The 20052-nt window shown below is 35.9% G+C and overlaps 1 protein-coding gene across 8 annotated transcripts in view; it reads right to left on the bottom strand.

Moving 5' to 3' along the window:
* EPHA6 (EPH receptor A6) overlaps positions 1-20052 on the bottom strand; it is a 955687-nt gene that overhangs the window by 229168 nt on the left and 706467 nt on the right. For all 8 annotated transcript variants that reach the window (XM_034956977.2, XM_008975358.3, XM_055110176.1 and 5 more), the window contains one exon: positions 1931-2116. In XM_034956977.2, the coding sequence (XP_034812868.2) occupies positions 1931-2116 (186 nt within the window). The remainder of the gene's footprint in view (positions 1-1930; positions 2117-20052) is intronic.

Raw genomic sequence — 20052 nt, 5'->3', positions numbered from 1 at the left:
GCAAAAAAAAAAAGGGGGGGGTGGGTTTTAAAGTGAGACAGACTTCATTTTGAACACCAGTCATGCCACATACTGTAGGTTAAAGGTCCTTATGTGGGTTAGTTAACCTGCCTGGGCCTTCGTTTCTCATACATAAAATGTAGATAATGATATCAATTAGGGTTGCTGTGAGAATGAAATGGTAACATATACGTATAAAGTGCTAGCACATATAGTCCCAATAAAGAATATTATTGAATGTGGTTTACAATGATGCACAAAGGATGCTAAATGTATTACACATTGACAAATTTAATTCTTACAGCATTCCTGTCCCATTTTACAGATATGGAAGTAAAGGATACAGATGTTAAATAATTTACCCATAGCTGCATAATTCTTAAGTGGCAGGAGCAGAATTCTAACTGGGGTCCATCTGTTTGGTTATCTATTGCTGTGCAACAAACCATCTGAAACTTAGTGGCTTAAAACAACAACCATTTAATCATCTTTTGTGATTTATGGGTTGATGGGATGGAGGTGCGTGGTTCCTTTCCTGCACAAGATGTCAACCACAGCTATAGCTATCTAATAGCAGTTGTAGTGGAGTTGTAACATCAGAGATGGTTCACTCACAAGGCTGCATTCAGTGCTGACATTCCGCTTGGAGTTCAGATGTGGATATTGGCTGAATCACCTCAGTTCTCTTCTTTGGAGTACTGCATGTGGCCTCATCTTATGGATTGCCTTTATTAGGCATAGAGACTCGTTCCAGGAAAGAGTGTTGCAAGAGGACAAGCTCCAACATACAAACATGTAAGATGCCTTCACTTGCATCACACTTGCTAATGTCCCATTGGCCAAGGTTTGTTACATAGAAAAGCCCAGAATCAATATGGGAAAAAACTATACAACGACATGAACACTGATAGGCCCCATTAAGGCCACTAAAGTAATAGTCCACTGCAACATCTGTCATCAGAAGCATTCTTTTCTGTCTTCCAAACTTTCATAGCTGTCAGGAATCTATTCATTTTGGGTAGCATGTTGGACAATGCCTTGTGAGAAGGACTTAGGTGTTTCAGACACAGAGTCAATTGCACCTCTTTAGTAAGCTTTTATACTTTCCTGCTTCCAAATATGACATAAAGTTTCAATTTTATTTAAAAGATTTTAAAATAAATGTTATTTTTATGAAAGAAAAATGCCTCTTTCAAGGATTGAAGTTATTTTTAAAAGGCCAAATCTGTACTGGATTTTATATATAATAATTCTTAGTGAATAAAGTAATGAGAAATATTGTCATATTTTATGCCCTATCATTTTTCAAATGAAAGTGAATATATAGCAATCTATTTCTTAGAGGATATTGCTAATTTTGGATTTTTGAAAACATTTCTTTTCAAAGGAATAAACTTTGTTCCATTATTTCTGTGAAAGAAGAATTTTTACTTGAGGAATTGTAAACTTTTTTCATTTTATATAAATTATAATAATTTACTCCTAATGCCATTTATATAGGTTCCATGCCGAATTTTTGTTTATAAGTTTTACTCCAAGTAAAGCATTTTATATTTGTATATGACATTTATTTCTAAACAGAAATATTTTACCTTAATGACCCAAAACACTGAAAGTGTTTGTTCTGTTACTATTGACATTTCAAAACACAAAACAAAACAAAGCAAAAACACATAACCCTTTACTCTTGATTCATTACTTTAAGTTATGTTAGGAATGATTTGCAGGTAATACCATGTCAAAGCTGTTTGGTGACCAATGCAAACTCTGATAATGTCACAGCCTAGGATCAAGTCTCTGAGGGGGTGATGATATCTGAACTAAGTTATTCCTTTAATGACTGTGGTATTATTATGAAGATTTTTCCTTTTCTTAAAAAAAAACTGAGATAGGTGTGTGAAAGAAGTAATGAAGAAACTCAGTAACTTACTTTTGGTGACAACCCCTTCTAGGCGAATGATGTTTGGATGGTCAAACTGGCCCATGATACTAGCTTCTCTTAGAAAATCTCTTCTTTGCCGATCCATGTGGCCACCTTTCAAAGTTTTAATGGCAACTGGGATCTCTCTTTTCCCTGGTGTCTTCAAACGTCCACTACAGACTTCTCCAAATTCACCTTAAAATATGAACAAAAGCAGTTATTTGACTAAACCGAACACTTACATTTCAGAAGAGTCAAACTGTCATACAGTGGCATCCTTTTTTCACATAATGACTCTTAAGTATGTTATTTTCATATAAACATTTCTTTCTTAAAGAGTAAGTTTATAAGGATAATATGCTTGATCAGCAACACTTCTAATGAATAATGGAATGCATTTTCATGTGCTATATCACAGGAAATACTATTGATAGATATCCCTGATCTGCTGAGAAATTATGACTAGCAGAATGGGTAATGCTAATGTAATTCTATAGAAATGCAATCACAGCATAATGTCTTCTGTTCCTGTTCTCAATGCTGAAATATGGCCCAAATGTTTACTCTATTCAGGGAATCCATCAGGCATGTGTAGTTAATTCGATCCCCTAGGTCATATGACTGGGCGTCATTGACAGTTAGAAATTAATGTTAGGGTCAATTGATGTATGAACGTATTGAAAAAACCCACACTGAACTCTACCATAGTAAGTGATTATACAGCCTACATTACAAGCCACATGGATGGAAATGCAGATAAGGAAGATGAGATATGTTTCAGCATTGTCTCCATTGGGTAATTAAACAATAACCAAATATTTAGCAAGCATTTATTATATTTATATCCAGTGCTAGAATGTTGTGAGTTTCAAAGAAGTATAAGACTTGGTCTCTGTTCTCAGGTGCTTATAATCTGGTAGGAGAATTTAGATGCAAATAAATTAAACATTTAAGAACTTAATAAATTCCTGTAAGTGCTATATTTGTTAAGTAAGAACAGTGGGGGCTGGAAGACTTCCTGGAGGGGATGAAACTTATGCTAGACCTTGAGAGATGAGCAGGATTTAGGTATTTGACAGAAGCAGAGACATTCAAGACAGTGTGCATAAAAGGAGTAAGGGAAGTGAAGAAAAACATTCAAAGTTCCAGAAACAGTAGAGAGAATGACATGGACACAGGGCAGCAAGGAGACAGAAGGGGTTATTGTGGATAAAAGGTAATGGGTTTTCTCAGTGCAATGTAATGCATTCAACAAACTTTGAAATTCTAGACTTTTAATTTTTCTAGAGCTGATTACCTGCATTTCCTTAAGAACATGATGACTGTTTCCCAATTTATTAATATATAAAGTGAGAATAATAAAATCTTCCATAATCCTATAATCTCTCATTCACATAAGGATATTGGGAAGATCAAAAGTGACAATTTATGTCAAAATGCTTACAAACTGTAAAGTACTATTCATACAATGTTTTAAGTTATCAAAATCTTTGGAAGGATGAAAGAAATTAAAATTAAAATATCTTCAGTTGGTCTATTAGCACTTATGGCCAACTGTAAGACACAATATAAGTTTAAGCATAGAATATCGAATTAGATTTGGCAGTACAATAGATTTCAATTATCCTTTCTTTTGACAATTTATCACAGTCAACTAAATGCTGACTATGCATGAATATTAACTACCTTTTGGTGTAGGTACTAAGATTTTTTAGGCAAAATAAATAACCAGGAAGGAAACAAGGCATAACTTTGCTTCCAAAAAATTATGTGTACACATGTCCATTAGAAATAGAAAGCAGTCTAACAAGATAATTTATTCTATATATGTTAAACAAACAAGCAAAGAAGCAAGCAAACAAAAAACACTGAAAATTCAGTGCATATGATATTGGCGTTTTATAAATCTTGTATAAATTTGGCAACAAACACAAGAATAATCCTGTTTTTTTTTTCTTAGTGATGCTCTCAACCTGTTGGAGGATGAATTTCCTGACTTCACTGAAAAAAAAAGAAGTTGTAGTTTTTCAGTTGTGCTTGTAATAATGCAATGATTTAGGTAATACCATGTCAAAGCTGTTTGGTGACCAATGCAAACTGATAATGTCACAGACTAGAATCAAGGCTCTGAGGGGTGATTATCAGAAGATGGTATCTGTGCTAAGTTATTCCTTTAATGACTGTTGTATTATTATTACTAAGATTTTTCCTTTTCTTAAACAACTAAAGTAGGTTTGTGAAAGTAAAAGATTTTCTCTTATGCATAAAAGTGCCAATTGATAGGAACTTTCAACATATTTCTATTGAGACCCTGAAACTTAAGAGAAGTGGGTATGTGTGTTTACACTAATGTCCAATACATCCAGGCCTATTAAGATACTTGAAATTGATTCTCAGATCACTCTGATTTGTTCTAATGAATATCCAGAACAAAACAAATATTTATTTTTTCCTTATTTTTTCTTTTACTTTGTCTTAATAAATCTGATAGTATGGATAAAAATCCAGCAATATTTTAAAAACACTCACCCACCAGGAGCCCATAATCCATATGATTTTTTTCTGTTCACATTTCATAGAAATTCAAATAAACTTCTGAATGTCACGAAAATAATGAGAATTCTGTTGGTATTTTACCAAGATAGACAAAGTGGTAATTTTCTTTGTTTTCTGTTGTCTGAAATTCATGTATCTTATTAACACCAGGCAGGTGTTTTCTTCATGTCAAGCTTTGCATGATCAAGCTGTTTTCACACTTATTTCAGTGGTACTAAATACGGTTGCCTCAATTAAAGATCTGAGACTCTTAGTGTGTTCTCTAGGCAAAGTCCAAAAAGCTCAGTAACAGAATGTATTAAAACTGTTATCTACAGTAGGCTTGAATGAATCAGACATACGAGGCAGAAAGGAAAAAAAATATTTTAAATTAAATGCATAGTTTCAGATTTTGCTAAAAACTGATTTATTATGTGATTGACATTGTAGGAAGAGGAGAGGCCCTGTATAGAACCGTAAGTGATAGGAATTATTCCTCAATAAGATCTGTGAACATTTATATATACTGGTTAGTACATAATTAACTCATCAACTATAGGAATACTGTATTAATTACCTTTTTTTTCTTTTCCAATACATAGTTGTAATCATCATTACAAAGGTAGGTCTTACATAGTGTTATCCTGTGTCAGGTCTAAGAAATTACTATATATTTTATTCTTCCCAGTAAACCTTTGAGGTAGGTACTAGTATTATCCCAATTTGTTGGTGAGAAAATTGAGGCATGTAAGCCAAGTAAAGTACCTAACAGGGATACAACTAGAAAGTGGTAGTGTTGTCATTTGAACCTAGGCTGTCTGGTTTCAGAGTCCATGCCTGTAACCATTATTCTCTGCTGTCTGAGCTGTTTATCATCGTTAATATTTTCCTGTGTTGACATATTAAATTCCCAGTTGGTAGCAATGGTGTCTTCAAACCAACTATTGTAATAGTGTTCAAATGCATGAACGGGATATGAACAGATGGTTGGAATGATAAAACTCACATCCTAGGAATGCTTCACTATTAAATGGAAATGCAGACCTTGCTCAAATATATGTTAGATGGTCTAGAAAAATCACCACAGTCTAGTTTCCAGAGAAAAAACAAAATTATATATAGGATAATTGATCTTCTGCCACTGACAGCACATTCACTAGCTAATAACCCCATCTATCTCCCTGGATGTTGGTAAAACATTCCTGGACAAGCAATTTTGTTGTATGTTATACAGGGTCATATTAAAGTATCAATTAGTATTGGGATTTTCATATAAGGTCTATATAATTGAACTAAATCTGTGAGGGAAGGATACAGGCAGTAAGAGACAATCTGTCTTGGAGGACCACTGTATCAGGATCACTTTGAGGCTTTCCAAAAGTTTACTTCCCATGTTCTGAGATTCTGGTACTTCCTCCATATCCAACCCCTAGAGAGCACTGAAGCCAAGAGCCACGGTCCCAATGGTTTTTCTCACACCTCTTGGGTGTGATGAAATGTTTCTTTGCTCATACTTGCCGTTTCCCTCAGACAGGAATGCTCTCCCACAGGTTGTCTCCCTTCCTCTCCTGTCTCTACTCTCCTCAGTTCTTCTCTATGTGTATGGCTCCTTATTAGTGATAAAGGCTGAGCTTTGACATCCCTCTCTCTGAAAACTTTCCTTGACCAACCCATCTAATTTAGTCTCCCAGCACCAACAGGCCCTTTTAACTGTAAAAAGAAAAAAAATAGCAGCCTCTGAGATTTGGAAGTTGGCCCAGCTCTCAGAGCTATGCTATTTTATTCCCCTATTGGAAATGATACCAACCTCAGGCTACTTTGAGACCATGATAAAATGAGACAAAGTAGGGTCACTTAATAATTTTGTCTAAGTACAGACAAAGGCAAGGTAATTGTGCCACCCCAAAATACCAGAAATCCTGTCTCTTGTCTAAAATGAGTGCAATTTTTAAGAAACCAATTATAGCTTTATTCTCATATCTTTCCTTCCCTTTCTATAGCTAAGATTCATTAATATACTATGGTGCAAGTCCTAAGATTAAGGCCCAATATTATTGGCTTCTGTGATAGCTGAGGGCATCTGAAAGGGGCATAAATAGCCTTACAGGAAACATTCTTCCTTACTCTGCTCCTGTAAATAAGGTTTCCTAGCCAAAGAACCTGCCTTATCAAATAGATCAGGTCAAGTTCTTCCTCATCACTGCGAAGTGAGTTTCAGTTCAATGCCAGCCTGTGGAACTACTCAAACAAGCCAATCACATCCTCCTGAGTATCGACGAGTACCCTGCCCTCTTGATGTTACCAAACCTGCATCCCATAACCATGGTTGTTCACTTTTTTTCCCAAATGCAACCCCTATGTGGCCCTGCATGGTGTGTGGTATCTCCCTCCTCTGGGCTGTAAGTGTATGTGATTAATAAATATGCATCAATCTCATCTGTCCAATGTAGGGTCTGTGTGTTTGGCTGTCTCCATAGGTATCTCTTGAGGTACAAAATCCTTCCCTCACCAACAGGGGAAATAGGAAGCAATTAAAACAGATATCTAGGGGATGAGATAAGATGGCAGAATAGGTGGTCACCCACTTGTATTACTCCACAAAAAAAAAATTCTGCACGCATTCGTGATCAAAAATTTCTTTGTGGGAGCCCTTGGATTGGGGTATGAGGTTGTGAAACCCGAGTGGAGCCCAAGATCTCGGATTATTGTTTTGAGAGTACAGACCTGCACCTAGGTGGCAGACCCAGTAATTGTGGACCCAGATTCAGACCCATAAATAACCCCATTTTCCAAAGGGTTTAGTTACAGCTCCGTTTGTGCTTGAGCCTGCTTCCAAAAGCATCCACCAAAGGGCCGGGAGGAATCATGCACATTAGTGCTTCACAGATAGACCCATCTGTTTCTTGCCATCAGTTTCATCCATGAACCCAAAAGCTATCCTGTAATAGCTTTTGGCTCCAGCCCCCTTTAGCTGTAATTCTAGCGTAGTACTTCTCACACAGGGACCTAGAGAGAGACTCACCCATCTATACTACCAGGACAGACTTGCAGCCTCTGTCCCACAGCAGATCATGAAGGGGCCCTATCTCAGCTCTAGCCCCTCTCTGCCATAGTCTGGGAGTAATCCCATCCATAATAAGACATGCTGGTAGACTCATCCATCTGTGCCATTAGACTGTCAGCCTCCATCCCACAGCAGGTCCTGAAGGGGCCCTGAATCTTGATGGTAGCCCTGCTTAACTGCAGCCTGGGAATAATCCCAATGGCACAGGGTGACTAGCCCATCAGTGCTAATGGGCTTGACAACTTCCATCCCATAACAGATCCTGAAGGGACCCTTTCTAGGCACCAGCCCTTCTGTCACAGCCCTGAAGTTATTCCACCATGCAAGGAACTGCTAGAGATGCACTTGGACAGTCTTGCTGGCCTTCATCCCATAGAAGACCATAACTGGGCCCCGAATCTCAGCTCTAGCCCCTCTCAGATGCAGTCTATGAGCAATCCTGACCACATAGGGATCTGTTGGGGTTCTCACCCCCCACTGCCACTGGGTCAGGCTTGCCAACATCAGTTCCACAGCAGATTTAAAAATAGCCCTGAAGATTGGTTTCAGTCCCTCCCAGCTTTGGTCTTGAAGCAATTCTGTCCAGCTGGAATCCTACCAGGAGACATGCCTGTCTGTTTCCCTGACACGCTTTGCCAACCTCTATTCCACAGTGGATCCTCAAATGACACTGGATTTAGGTCCAGACCCCTTTTGTCTTCAGACTGAGAGAAGCTTGGCCTGCTTGGGCATAAGAAGGCATGTCCCACAGTGCCCATTCAGGCTGAATCCCTCACCTCTGTCCCATTGTGGATCTTTAAATGGCCCTATAAATTGGCCCCCACCTTTTTAAACTGCAGTCTGAAAGCAGGCTTGCTCATCCAGGAAACCACTGTACACATACCTATTCGTGGGGGCTAAAGATCTCAGCCTTGGTTGTATATCCTGAAACAATCTTATGTCTCAGTTTAAGCCCATCTCAGCCACCAATTTGTACAGTATGGCTAGGACAGGTACTCATTTAGTTATTCAACAGGAGTCCTGCCAGTGACCCAGCGGAAGCCATATCCATCATTGCACGTGGAAAAAGACCTGCAATCTGTGAATCCTGAAGCAGACCTTCATCATCCCAGATCCAGACCCAAAGATCTGGAGACAGTTCAGTCTGCCCAGAAACCAAATGGGACCCACACCAACTACAGCTTCTGGCAACAACACTGCCAACTGCAGTTTCCACTGTAGACCCAGTATCAGACACAAGACCTGCATCCAATGCCACTCAATCATGAGCCCAGAGGTAATCTCATCAACCTGCAGACCTATTAGGAGAAAATTTTAGTTTGTCAAATCTATTCTATAAAGAGTAAAAGAGGAGTTAGCTCCTTCAAATGCAGACAGAAATGCAAGCCTACATGAATAACAAAGAATGAAGCAAACATGACACCATCAAAATAACTAAGGCTTTACTAACCAACCCCACCAAAAAAGAGATGTACAAATTACTGGAAAAAGGATTCAAAATGCTCATCTTCAAGAAGTTCAAAGAAATTCAACAAATAGAGATAGACAACTAAAAGAAATAAGGAGAACAATGCATGAATGAAATGAGAAGTTTGATAAAATATAGAAACCACAGAAAAGAACCAAACAGAAATCCTAGTGCTGAAGGATACAATGGCAGAATTGAAAAACTCAATAGTTTGAATAGCTGATGCAATCATGCAAAAAAATTAGAAATTGTGAATTTGAAGAAAGATTATTTGAAATTAGCTAATTAGAGGAATTAAAAAAAGATCAAAAAATAGTGAAGAAAGTGTAGGGATATATGGGACACCATCAAATGTACAAATATAAAATTTATGAGAGTATCCAAAGGAGAAGTGAGACAAAGAGATAGATTATTTAAAGAAATACTGTTTGAAAAAATCCCAAATCTTGGGAGGGATATGAACATACAGATTCAGGAACCTCAAAGGACCCCAAGAAAGATAAACTCCATAGAGATAAACTCAAAATTCTTACTGCCTTAAATCTCATTTGTTTCTGATTTTAACACTGTAATCAAATTAAAGCCAAAAACAAAGAAGCTTTATGGCAGCAAAAGAGAAGAAACTTATCACATAAAAATGATCTCCCATAGGACTATACATGACTTCTCAACAGAAACCTTGCAAGCCAGGAGGGAGTGGCATGACATATTGAAAGTGCTAAAAATAAGTTAACAAAACATACTACACCCAGCAACACAGTCCTTCAGAAATGAAAAATGAGATCAAGACATTCTAAGACAAACAAAAGCTGAGGAAATCCATCATCATGGGACTGGCCTTACAAGAAATGCTTAAGGGAATTGTTTGAGTTGAAATAAAAGGAAAATAAGTAAAATATAAAAACATATGGAAGTATAAAGCTTACTACTAAAGGTAAACATATACTCAAATTGAGAATATACTAAAACCGTAAAGGGGTTGTGTAAATCACTCATTAGTATAATAGTTAAAAAACAAATGTATTTAAACAATTATAGCTATAAACAATGGGTTAGCGTACACAATATAAGTAGATATAAAGTATTGCATCAATAGCATAAAATGTGTGAGGAAGGAGAAATATAAGCATAGAGTCTTTGTATGCAATTGTAGTTAAGGTATTTTCAGCTTACATTAGAATACTTTAACTATAAGATGTTTTATGCAAGCCTCATGATAACTATAAGGAAAAACCTCTGGCAGATATACAAGATATGAAGAGAAAGGAATCAAAGCATATTACTACAAAAATACACAAATCACAAAGAAAGACTGTAAGATTGGAAGAAAGACACAAAATAACTACAAAAATCAGTAAAAAATTAATAAAATGCCTATAGTAAGCCCATATCTATCCATACTAATTTTAAATGTAAAGAGATTATAGTCTACAGTTAAAATAATGTCTAAATAGATTAAAAAACAAGATCCAACAATATTTTCCCTCCAAAAATCTTATTTTAGCTTTAGGGACACACATAGACTAACAGCAAAGGTATGGAATAAGAGGCAGATGGTAACCAATAGAGCATGGGAGTGATTATGCTTGTATTAGATTAGATCAATACAGAGTGAGGTGATTATTCTTATATAATTGTTATATTAGAATGACCTCCTTTTAGTCAAAATTGGGAAAAAGAGAAAAAGCAGGTCATTATATAATAACAAAAGGGTCAGTTCATTAAAAAGATAAGCATTTAAAATATACATGCATCTAACATTGGAGCATCTAGATACATAAAGCAAACATTAATAAATCTGAAGAGATAGACTATAATACAGTAATAGACTATAATATAGTAATAGTAATAGTATAATACAGTAATAGTAAATACTGCACTTTCAACGATGGATAGTTCATTCAGACAAGAAATCAGTAGAAAAAGAATGGACTTCAACAACCCTTTACCCCAAATGGACCTAACAGGTATATACAGAACATTTCATCCAACAGCACCATTATACACATTTTTCTCAAGTGCACACAGAACATTCTACAGGATAGATAATAGGCCACAAAACAATTCTTAATAAATTTAAGAAAGCTGAAATCATATCAAGTATATTTTCTGACCATAATGGAATTAAACTAGAAAGTAATAAAGGAGAAATTCTGGAAAATTCACAAATATGTGGAAATTAAACATCACACTCCTGTACAACTAATGGATCAAGGAAGGAATTAAAAATGAAAGTTAAAAATAACCTCGGACAAATGAAAATGAAAATACAACATACTAAACTTACGGGATGCACCAAAGGCAGTTCTAAGAGGGAAGTTTATAGCAATAAATGCCTGCATTACAAAAGAGAAAAGTTCTTAAGTAAGCAACTTAATGTTATCTCAAGAAACTAAAAAAGGAAGAACAAACAAAGCATGAAGTTAGCAGAAGGAAGGAAATAATACAGATCAGAATAGAAGTAAATAAAGTAGAGATTAGAAAGAATAGAAAAGATCAACTAAATAAGTTTTCTTTTGAAAAGATAAGGAAAATTGACAAACCCTTTGCCAGACCAGACCAACTAAGAAAAAAAGAGATAAGACTCAAATCACAAATGAAAGAGGAGATATTCCAACAGATACCACAGAAACACAAAGGATCATAAGTGAATATTATGAACAACTTTACGCTTATAAATTGGATAATTTAGAAGAAATTGATAAATTCATAGAAACATGGAATCTACGAGGACAAAGTTAAGAAAAATAAAAGAAAATTTGAACAGACCAAGAATAAAACTGAATCAACACTTAAAAATCTCCCATCAAAGAAAAGCCCAGACTTTATTACTTCACAGCAGAATTTTATCTAACATGTAAATAAGAAATAAATACCAATCTTTTTTAAAATCTCCCCTTGAAGAAGAGAGAATACTTCTAAACTCATTTTACAAGGCCAGCATTACCCTGATACTGAAGCCAGACAAGAACAATATAAAAAAACAGAACTACAAGCCTATATCCTTGATGAAGGTAGATGAAAAAATACTCAACAAAATACTAGCAAATCAGATTCAACAGCACATAAAAATAGTCAGTCACCATGATCAAGTGGAATTTATCCCTGGGATGCAAAGATGGTTCAACTTACCAAAACCAATAAATGTGACACACTGTATTAACTGAATAAAGAAACAGAAATCATCATCATCTCAATAGATACAGAAAAAGCATTTGACAAAATTCAGCATCCTTTCCACTACAGAAACTTTTGATCTTGGAGCAACAATTAACACTTCCCAGCTGGGCATGGGGGCTCATGCCTGTAATCCTAGCTAATTGAGAGGCTGAGGTGGGAGGATCACTTGAGGAAAGGATGTTAAGACCAGACTGAGCAACATAGTAAGACCATTTTAAAAACAAAAAATAACTGGGTGTAGTGGCAAAGGTAGTCTCAGCTACTCAGAAGGCTGAGGTGGGAGGATCACTTGAGCCCAGGAGTTAGAGGCTGCAGTGAGCTATGATCATGTCACTGCACTCCAGACCAGGGAACAGAGCAAAACCTTATCTTTTTTTTTTTTTTTTTTTTGAAAAAGGCTCTCCAGAAGACAGTTTGGTAGTCACTATCCTACACTTTTGCAGATCATATTGACCATTTCAGCTTTCAACTCCTTGTATTCAGGGGCATGAGACCTAAACTCACATCACCCAACCCTCTGAATTTGGGTGCACCGTCATGCCCCATGGGGGAACGTGAGTACAAGCTTACCCAACCTAATTCCGCCACCACAGGGCCAGAGCTTGCCATCTGGAAGCCCGAATATTGGTTTGCTATGTCCCCATCCAAATCTCATCTTGAATTGTAGTTCCCATAATCCCCATGTGTCATGGGAGGGACCCAGTGGGAGGTAATTGAATAATGGGGGTGGTTTCCCCCATGCTGTTCTCATGATAGAGAGTAAGTTCTCATGTTCTCATGAGATCTGATGGTTTTACAAGAGGCTTCCCTTTTGGCTTGGTTCTCATTATTCTCTGTCCTGCTGCCTTGCGAAGAACGATATATTTACTTCCTCTTCCACCATAATTGTAAGTTTCCTGAGGCCTCCCCAGTCATGCTGAACTATGAGTCAATTAAACCACTTTCCTTTATGAATTACCCAGTCTCAGGTATGTCTTTATTAGCAGCATGATAATGAACTAATACAAGTGGCTTTTATACAAGATGCACACATATAAATGTAAAGACACAAGAAACATGAAAAAGCAAAGAAATATGACACCTCCAAAGGAACACAATAATTCTCTAGCAACAAATTCCAAAAAAAAAATAAATTTATAAAATCAGAGAAAAATAATGATGTTAAAGAAGCTCAATGAGATACAATAGAACACAGATAAGTAATATAAAGAAATCAGAAAAACAATTCAGGATATGAAAAAGAAATTTACCAAAGAGATAGATATTATAAAAAAAGAACCAAGCAGAAATCCTGGAATTAAAAAAGTAATTGAATGAAATAAAAAGATACATTCAAAAGGTTCAAGAATAGACTAGATCAAGAAGAAGAATTTTAGAACTTGAATATAGGTCTTTTCACAAAAACCAGTCTGACAAAAATAAAGATAAAACAATAAAAAATAATAAAGCCTATGTGACATATGGGACACCATATAGTGACCAAATATTCAAATTTTCAATGTTCCAGAAGGTGAAGACAATACCGAAGGGAGAGAAAACTAAGTAATGAAATAATAACTTAATCCCAAGTTTAGCAAGAGATTTAGACATCCAGACATGGGAGGCTTAGAGATCCCCAAACAGATGTAATGAAAAGGGTCTTCTCCATGGCACATTACAGTCAAACTCTCAAAAGTCAAAGCAAAGAAGAAATTCTGAAAACAGCAAAAGAAAAGTGTCCAGTCACTTATAAGGGAAATCCCATCATACTAACAGCAGATTTCCAGCAGAAGCCTTACAGGCCAGAAGATAATAGGATGATATATTCAAAGTTCTGAAACATAAAACTAGCAGCCAAAGATGCCACACCTAGCAAAGTTATCCTTCATAAATGAAGGTGAAATACATTGTTTTCTCAGAGAAAGAAAAGCAGAGGGAATTAATTACTATTACACGGGCCCTAGAAGCAATAGTTAAGGAAGGTCTACACCTGGAAACAAAAGGATGATATCTACCATCAGAAAAACACATGAACGTATAAAACCCACTGGTAGAAGAGAAAGGTCTCAATTACTACCACTACAGCTGGGTGCGGTGGTTCACGCCTGTAATCCCAGCACTTTGGGAGGCTGAGGCAGGTGAATCACGAGGTCAGGAGATCGAGACCATCCTGGCTAACACAGTGAAACCCCATCTCTACTAAGAACACACAACATTAGCCAGGCGTGGTGGCGGGTGCCTGTAGTCCCAGCTACTCGGGAGGCTGAGGCAGGAGAATGGCGTGAACCCGGGAGGCAGAGCTTGCAGTGAGCCGAGATCATACCACTGCACTCCAGCCTGGGCAACAGAGCAAGACTCTGTCTCAAAAAAAAAAAAAAAAAAAAAAATTGCATCCAAACTAGAAAAAAGGAAATCAGATTGTCTCTTTTTGCATATGATATAATCTTATATCCAAAAATACCCCAACCAAGATTTCATCAAAAACTCTTAGATCACATAAATAAATTAATAAAATTACAGGATACAAAATCAACATAGAAAAATCAGCAGTGTTTCTACACACCAATAATAAACTACCTGAAAAAAAATAAACAAGGAAATGTAATTTCAAAAGCTAAAATGTATAAAATAAAATATCTAGGTATAAATTTAACCAAGGAGATAAAAGATCTCTATGAGGAAAATCATAAAACACTGACAAATGAAATTTAGGAAGACAAAAACAAATGAAAAGACATCCCATGCTCATGGATTGTAATGACTAATATTGTTAAAATGACCGTACTACCCAAAGCAATCTACAGATTTATTGCAATTACTATCAAAATGTAATTTGCCACAGAAATAGAAAAAACAGTTTTACAATTCGTGTGGAATTAAAGAAGAGCTCAAATAGCCAAAGCAATCCTGAGCAAAAGAATAAAGCTGAAGGCATCATGCTACGTGACTTCAAAAGATATAACACTATTTTAAGCCAAACATTATAGTATTGCTATAAAAACAGACAGACCAATGGAACAGAATAGAGAATGCAGAAATATATACACATATCTACAGCTGACGGAGTTTTGACAGATGTGCCAAGAACATACATTGGGGAAAAGATATCCTCTTCAATAAACAAGGCTGTAAAAATCGGACATCCATATGCAGAAGAAAGAAATTGGACCCCTATCTCTCACCATATACAAAAGTCAACTCTAGAGATATTAAAGATTTAAATGCAGGACCCAAAGCTATAAAGCTAATAGAAGAAAACATAGGGAACACACTTCAGGATCCTGGGCTATGCAAAGTTTGTATGGCTTAGTACTTAAACGCACAGGCATCAAAAAGAAAAGTAGACAAACGGTACTATTTAAAATAAAAAGCTCTGCACAGCAAAGGAAACAATCAACAGAGTGAAGAGAAAACCTGTTGAATGGGAGAAAATATCTGAAAATTATTTACTTGACATGGGACCTATAGCCAGAATACACAAGGAACTCAAACAACCCAAAAAACAAAACAAAACAAACAAAAAAACAAATAATTTCATTAAAAAGTGGGCAAAGGATATGCATATACATTTTGCAAAGAAGACATAAAAATGGCCAACAGCTATCAGAAAAATTGCTCAATGTCACTAATTATCAGGAAAATGCAAATTAGAACCCCCAAAGAGATATCATCTTACTTCCGTTAGAATGGTTTTTATTATAAATACAAAAATAATAGGTGTTGGTGAGGATGCAGAAAAACGGTTACACTTATACACTGTTGATGGGAATATAAATTAGTATAGCCACTATGGAAAACAGTATGGAGGATCTCTCAAAAAGAAAAAAAAAGGCAAACAAACAAAAGAACGACCACGTGATCCAGCAATCACACTGCTGGATATTTATCCAAAGGAAAAAAAAAATCAATACGTCTAAAGATACCTGAATCGCCATGTTTATTGCAGCACTATTTACAATAGACACTTCTCAAAAGAAGACATACAAATGGCAGCAGATATACGAATAAAAAATGCTCATTATAACTAATTATCAGGAAAATGCAATTTAAAACCACACGGAGATGTTACCTGATATAATGGCCATTGTCAAAAACACAAAAGATAACAAATGTTCATGACAGCGTGCAGAAAGGGAAAACCTTGTGCACTGTTGGCAGGAATGTACACGAATACAGCAATTATGGAAAATGATATGGAGGTTCCTCAAGATAAATAGAATTACTATATGATCCATCAATCCCACTTCTGGGTATATACCCAAAGAAATAGAAATCAATATGCTGATGAGCTATCTGCACTCCAATGTTCACTGTAGCATTATTCACAATAGCCAAGATATGGAAGCAACATAGGTGTCTATTATTGGATGAATGGATCAATAAAACCTGGTGTATATACACACATTGGAGTACTATTCTCCTTAAGAAAAAGGAAATTCTGTTACTTGTGCAACAGGGATGGAATGGAGGACATTATGGAAAGTGAAATAAGCCAGAAACAGTAAGACAAATAGCACATGATCTCCGATGTGGAATTTAAAAATATTGAACTAATAGAAGAAGGGAGGAGAATGGTGGTTACCAGATTCAGTGTGGGGTGGGGGCGCCAGTGGGGAAAGGGAAGGTGTTGATCAAAGTATATAAAATTTCAGTGAGACAGTAGAAATAAGCTTTAATGATCTTATTGCCCAGAATGGTAACTGTAATAAATAATATGATTGTATATTTTTTAATTGCTGAGAGAGTAGATTTTAAATGTTTTCACCACAAAAATAAGCATGTTAAGTAACAAATTTTTTAATTAGTTTGATTTAATTATTCTACAATATGCACATCTATTACATCACACTGCATCCCATTAATATATAAAATTATTGTTAATTAAAAATAACATTTATGAAAAAGAAAAAAAAAACCCAGACGTCTAATCATAGAATTGCCTTTACTTTCTGATAGCATTCAATCTAGAGCAAACCCCTGCTTCCTTGGTCCCTCTCCCAAATCACCCATCAAAAGCCCAAATTCTATAATTGGTTCTTTCTAACACCCTCTTACTGACACACACTATAGTTCTGCCTGGTGTGTATTTTATTCTGCTTCAATAAGTGATAAACCCAATTTGTTCAACTGCAGTGTGTTCCTAGTGGACTCTGGCTTGAGAGTATTAATATACTTACTGCACAACACTTTTTGGTTATTTGAAGTTACCTTTGAATATCATTTTGAACTTGTCTATTTATTTATTAACTGTCTTCACATTTCAACACTTCCGCCGATCCCATCATGTCTCCTATAATCTAAGTCATGAAGACATGATTAACCATGAAGACCATCTAACCATGAAGACATGGTTTGTTCTGCCTTGAATGTCTCTATTTTCTGTTGTTTCCACAGCAGCTAGTACATAATAAATATCTTTTTAATATTTGTTGCATGAATGAAATAAATGAATGAGGGGAGAAAACAACCTAGACCCAAAGCTGGGATATTCTAGGATAGATGTAGAAGTCAAGAAATTTTCCAATATGTTAACATTTTTAAAATTTGCATAGTATCTTTTGCATTCCTGTCTTCAGTTTCATCTTTTTTATTTAATTTAACTGCATAAAATCCATTTTTCTATTGTGTAAAGGCAACAGAAAAAATATTTTAAAATGTCATATAAAGGAGTTATAAGAGACATAGAGAAAAAAACATACAACATTAGATTTTTAATTCAGTTCTAGACGGATGTGTATTTGTCTCTTGAAGTCTTAAAGCAAATTCCGTTATTATTAATGTTATCTGGATAGTCACCCATCTGACTGTATTCAGTGCTTGTCATTCAAGGATGAAATGCCAGTATTCTCATGATGAATTCTGTCTGATTTCTTCCTGATATATAGCATATCTTCTACATATGAAAGTCAACATTTTAAAGAAAACTTAAAAGTTTCAAACATCAGCTGAATTGATATTTTAATGCTTCTGATTCAACTTCACAGAAAGGTTCAATATTATGCAAGATTTCTCATGCTTAACAAGGCTTGTTAGTAGGAGTAGTAGACTAACGCATTTGTCAGGACACGATCTTAGAAGTTAGGGCTTCTATTTCTGGTGTCACCCCTAACTGTTTTGTGGCATTAGAGGAAGTCGCTTTACTTTTTCTTGCTTTAGTATTATTGTTAGTTGGTTAAATACCTACCACCTATCTACTTCTTGAGAGATACAGATTAATGTGTAAATATTTGCAAAGCTATGTGAGTCTTAGAAAAGTTCCTTGTAACCACTAAGTCTTTTAAAATTATACCGATACCATAGAGAACATGTTAAATATGCCACTCTGAATATCCTTCATTGCTAGGTCCGTAAGGTCTAGGCCAGGAAGCAGGATTTCTTTAAGACCTGAGAATGAGGTGTTTTTTTTTTTTTTTTTAACTTTCTTATCATACAGTGGTTAAGGATTTCTTTAGTGAGTGAGTTAAGAAAAAACATCATTTTTTTTTCAAATCACACATATTTCAAACATTAGATAGCTTATTTTTCTTTTTGAACAAGTTTTTATTCTTTTCCACTAAAGCATGCCTCTAAATATAGCACTGTCCTCAAGGAGATTAAATTTTTCTCTTCACCTGAAATCATGAAGTCCAGTACATTACTCACTTATTGAATACTGTTATTCATAGAGTTTCAACTTTTCAAACTCACTGATACATCTACCCCTAGAATGTTTCTGTGACCTAGTGTATCAGTCTCTACCAGATGGCCTCTCATACCACCTGATTTCTTCCCTTGAGGTACATTGAAAGAGCTTCACTTTAGAGTAAAAAACATTTGCAATTCAAAACTAGCTCTGCTTAATGCACTGTTGAAATTGATTTTCCATTTCTTCCATCAGAAGAATCCTGTTAGAAATCAAATGTAATAAAATAATTTTTTGTGACCCTGGGAAACTTACTCAATGTCTTCGAATCTCAGTTTCCTTTATCTGTAAAATATGACTATCTGATTAACAGAATGATAGGAAGTAAAGGCACATAAAACACCCAGCACTGTCTCTGGCAGCTTATGTTATTGCTACCACCCACTTTAACTTGCCCTTTGGCCACACACACCCTGCAATTGAAACCTAAAACAAATTCAACCATCTGCTAGTCATTCCTCCCACAATCAGGCTACTGAGCACATTTGGAGAATTGGATAGTAGTGTTATTAGTAATGTATGGTTCTGTTCTCAGCTATATTCTATTTTCAATCTACATACTATCTCAGGTTAATGTCTTTCATCATCACCAACTATCGTCTTTAGGCTGTGATATCCCAAATCTGCATTTGTAGCTTAGACTTCTTCCTTGAATCCTGGAAGTCTTGTAAGGACCATCTCATTGTCATCTGTTGTATTAGTCTGCTCAGGCTGCCATAACAAAATACAACAGACTAGGTGGTTTAAACAACAGACATTTATTTTCTCAAGGTTCTGATGATTGGGAAGTGCTAGATGGAGGTGCTGGCCAGTTCAGCTCCTGATAAGAGCTCTCTTCCCTGCTGGTAGGCAGCTGCCTTCTCATTGTGTCCTCCCATGGCCTTTCCTAGGTGCATGAGTGTGGAGAGAGAGGGATCTCTCTCTTCCTCTTCTATGAGGCTAACAATCCTATCACCAGATTAGGACCATACCCTTAGGATCTCAGTTAACTTTAATTACTTCCTCAAAATCCTATCTCCAAACATAGTCACACTGTAAGTTAGAGCTTCAAAATATGAATTCTGGGGGGACACAATTCAGTCCAGAGAATCTCCTGAAACCCATTTTTCCTTCTTTATCCCTTAATTCATTATGGAGCTGTGGTTGGTTGGATAATGGCTTCCCCTAAGATGTCTACATTGTAATCCACTAAATCTGTAAATATGTTACCATGTTTAGCAAAA

Source organism: Pan paniscus, chromosome 2, assembly GCF_029289425.2.
Source record: "Pan paniscus chromosome 2, NHGRI_mPanPan1-v2.0_pri, whole genome shotgun sequence".
Classification (NCBI taxonomy): domain Eukaryota; kingdom Metazoa; phylum Chordata; class Mammalia; order Primates; family Hominidae; genus Pan; species Pan paniscus.
This window is presented reverse-complemented; position numbering and strand designations above follow the sequence as displayed.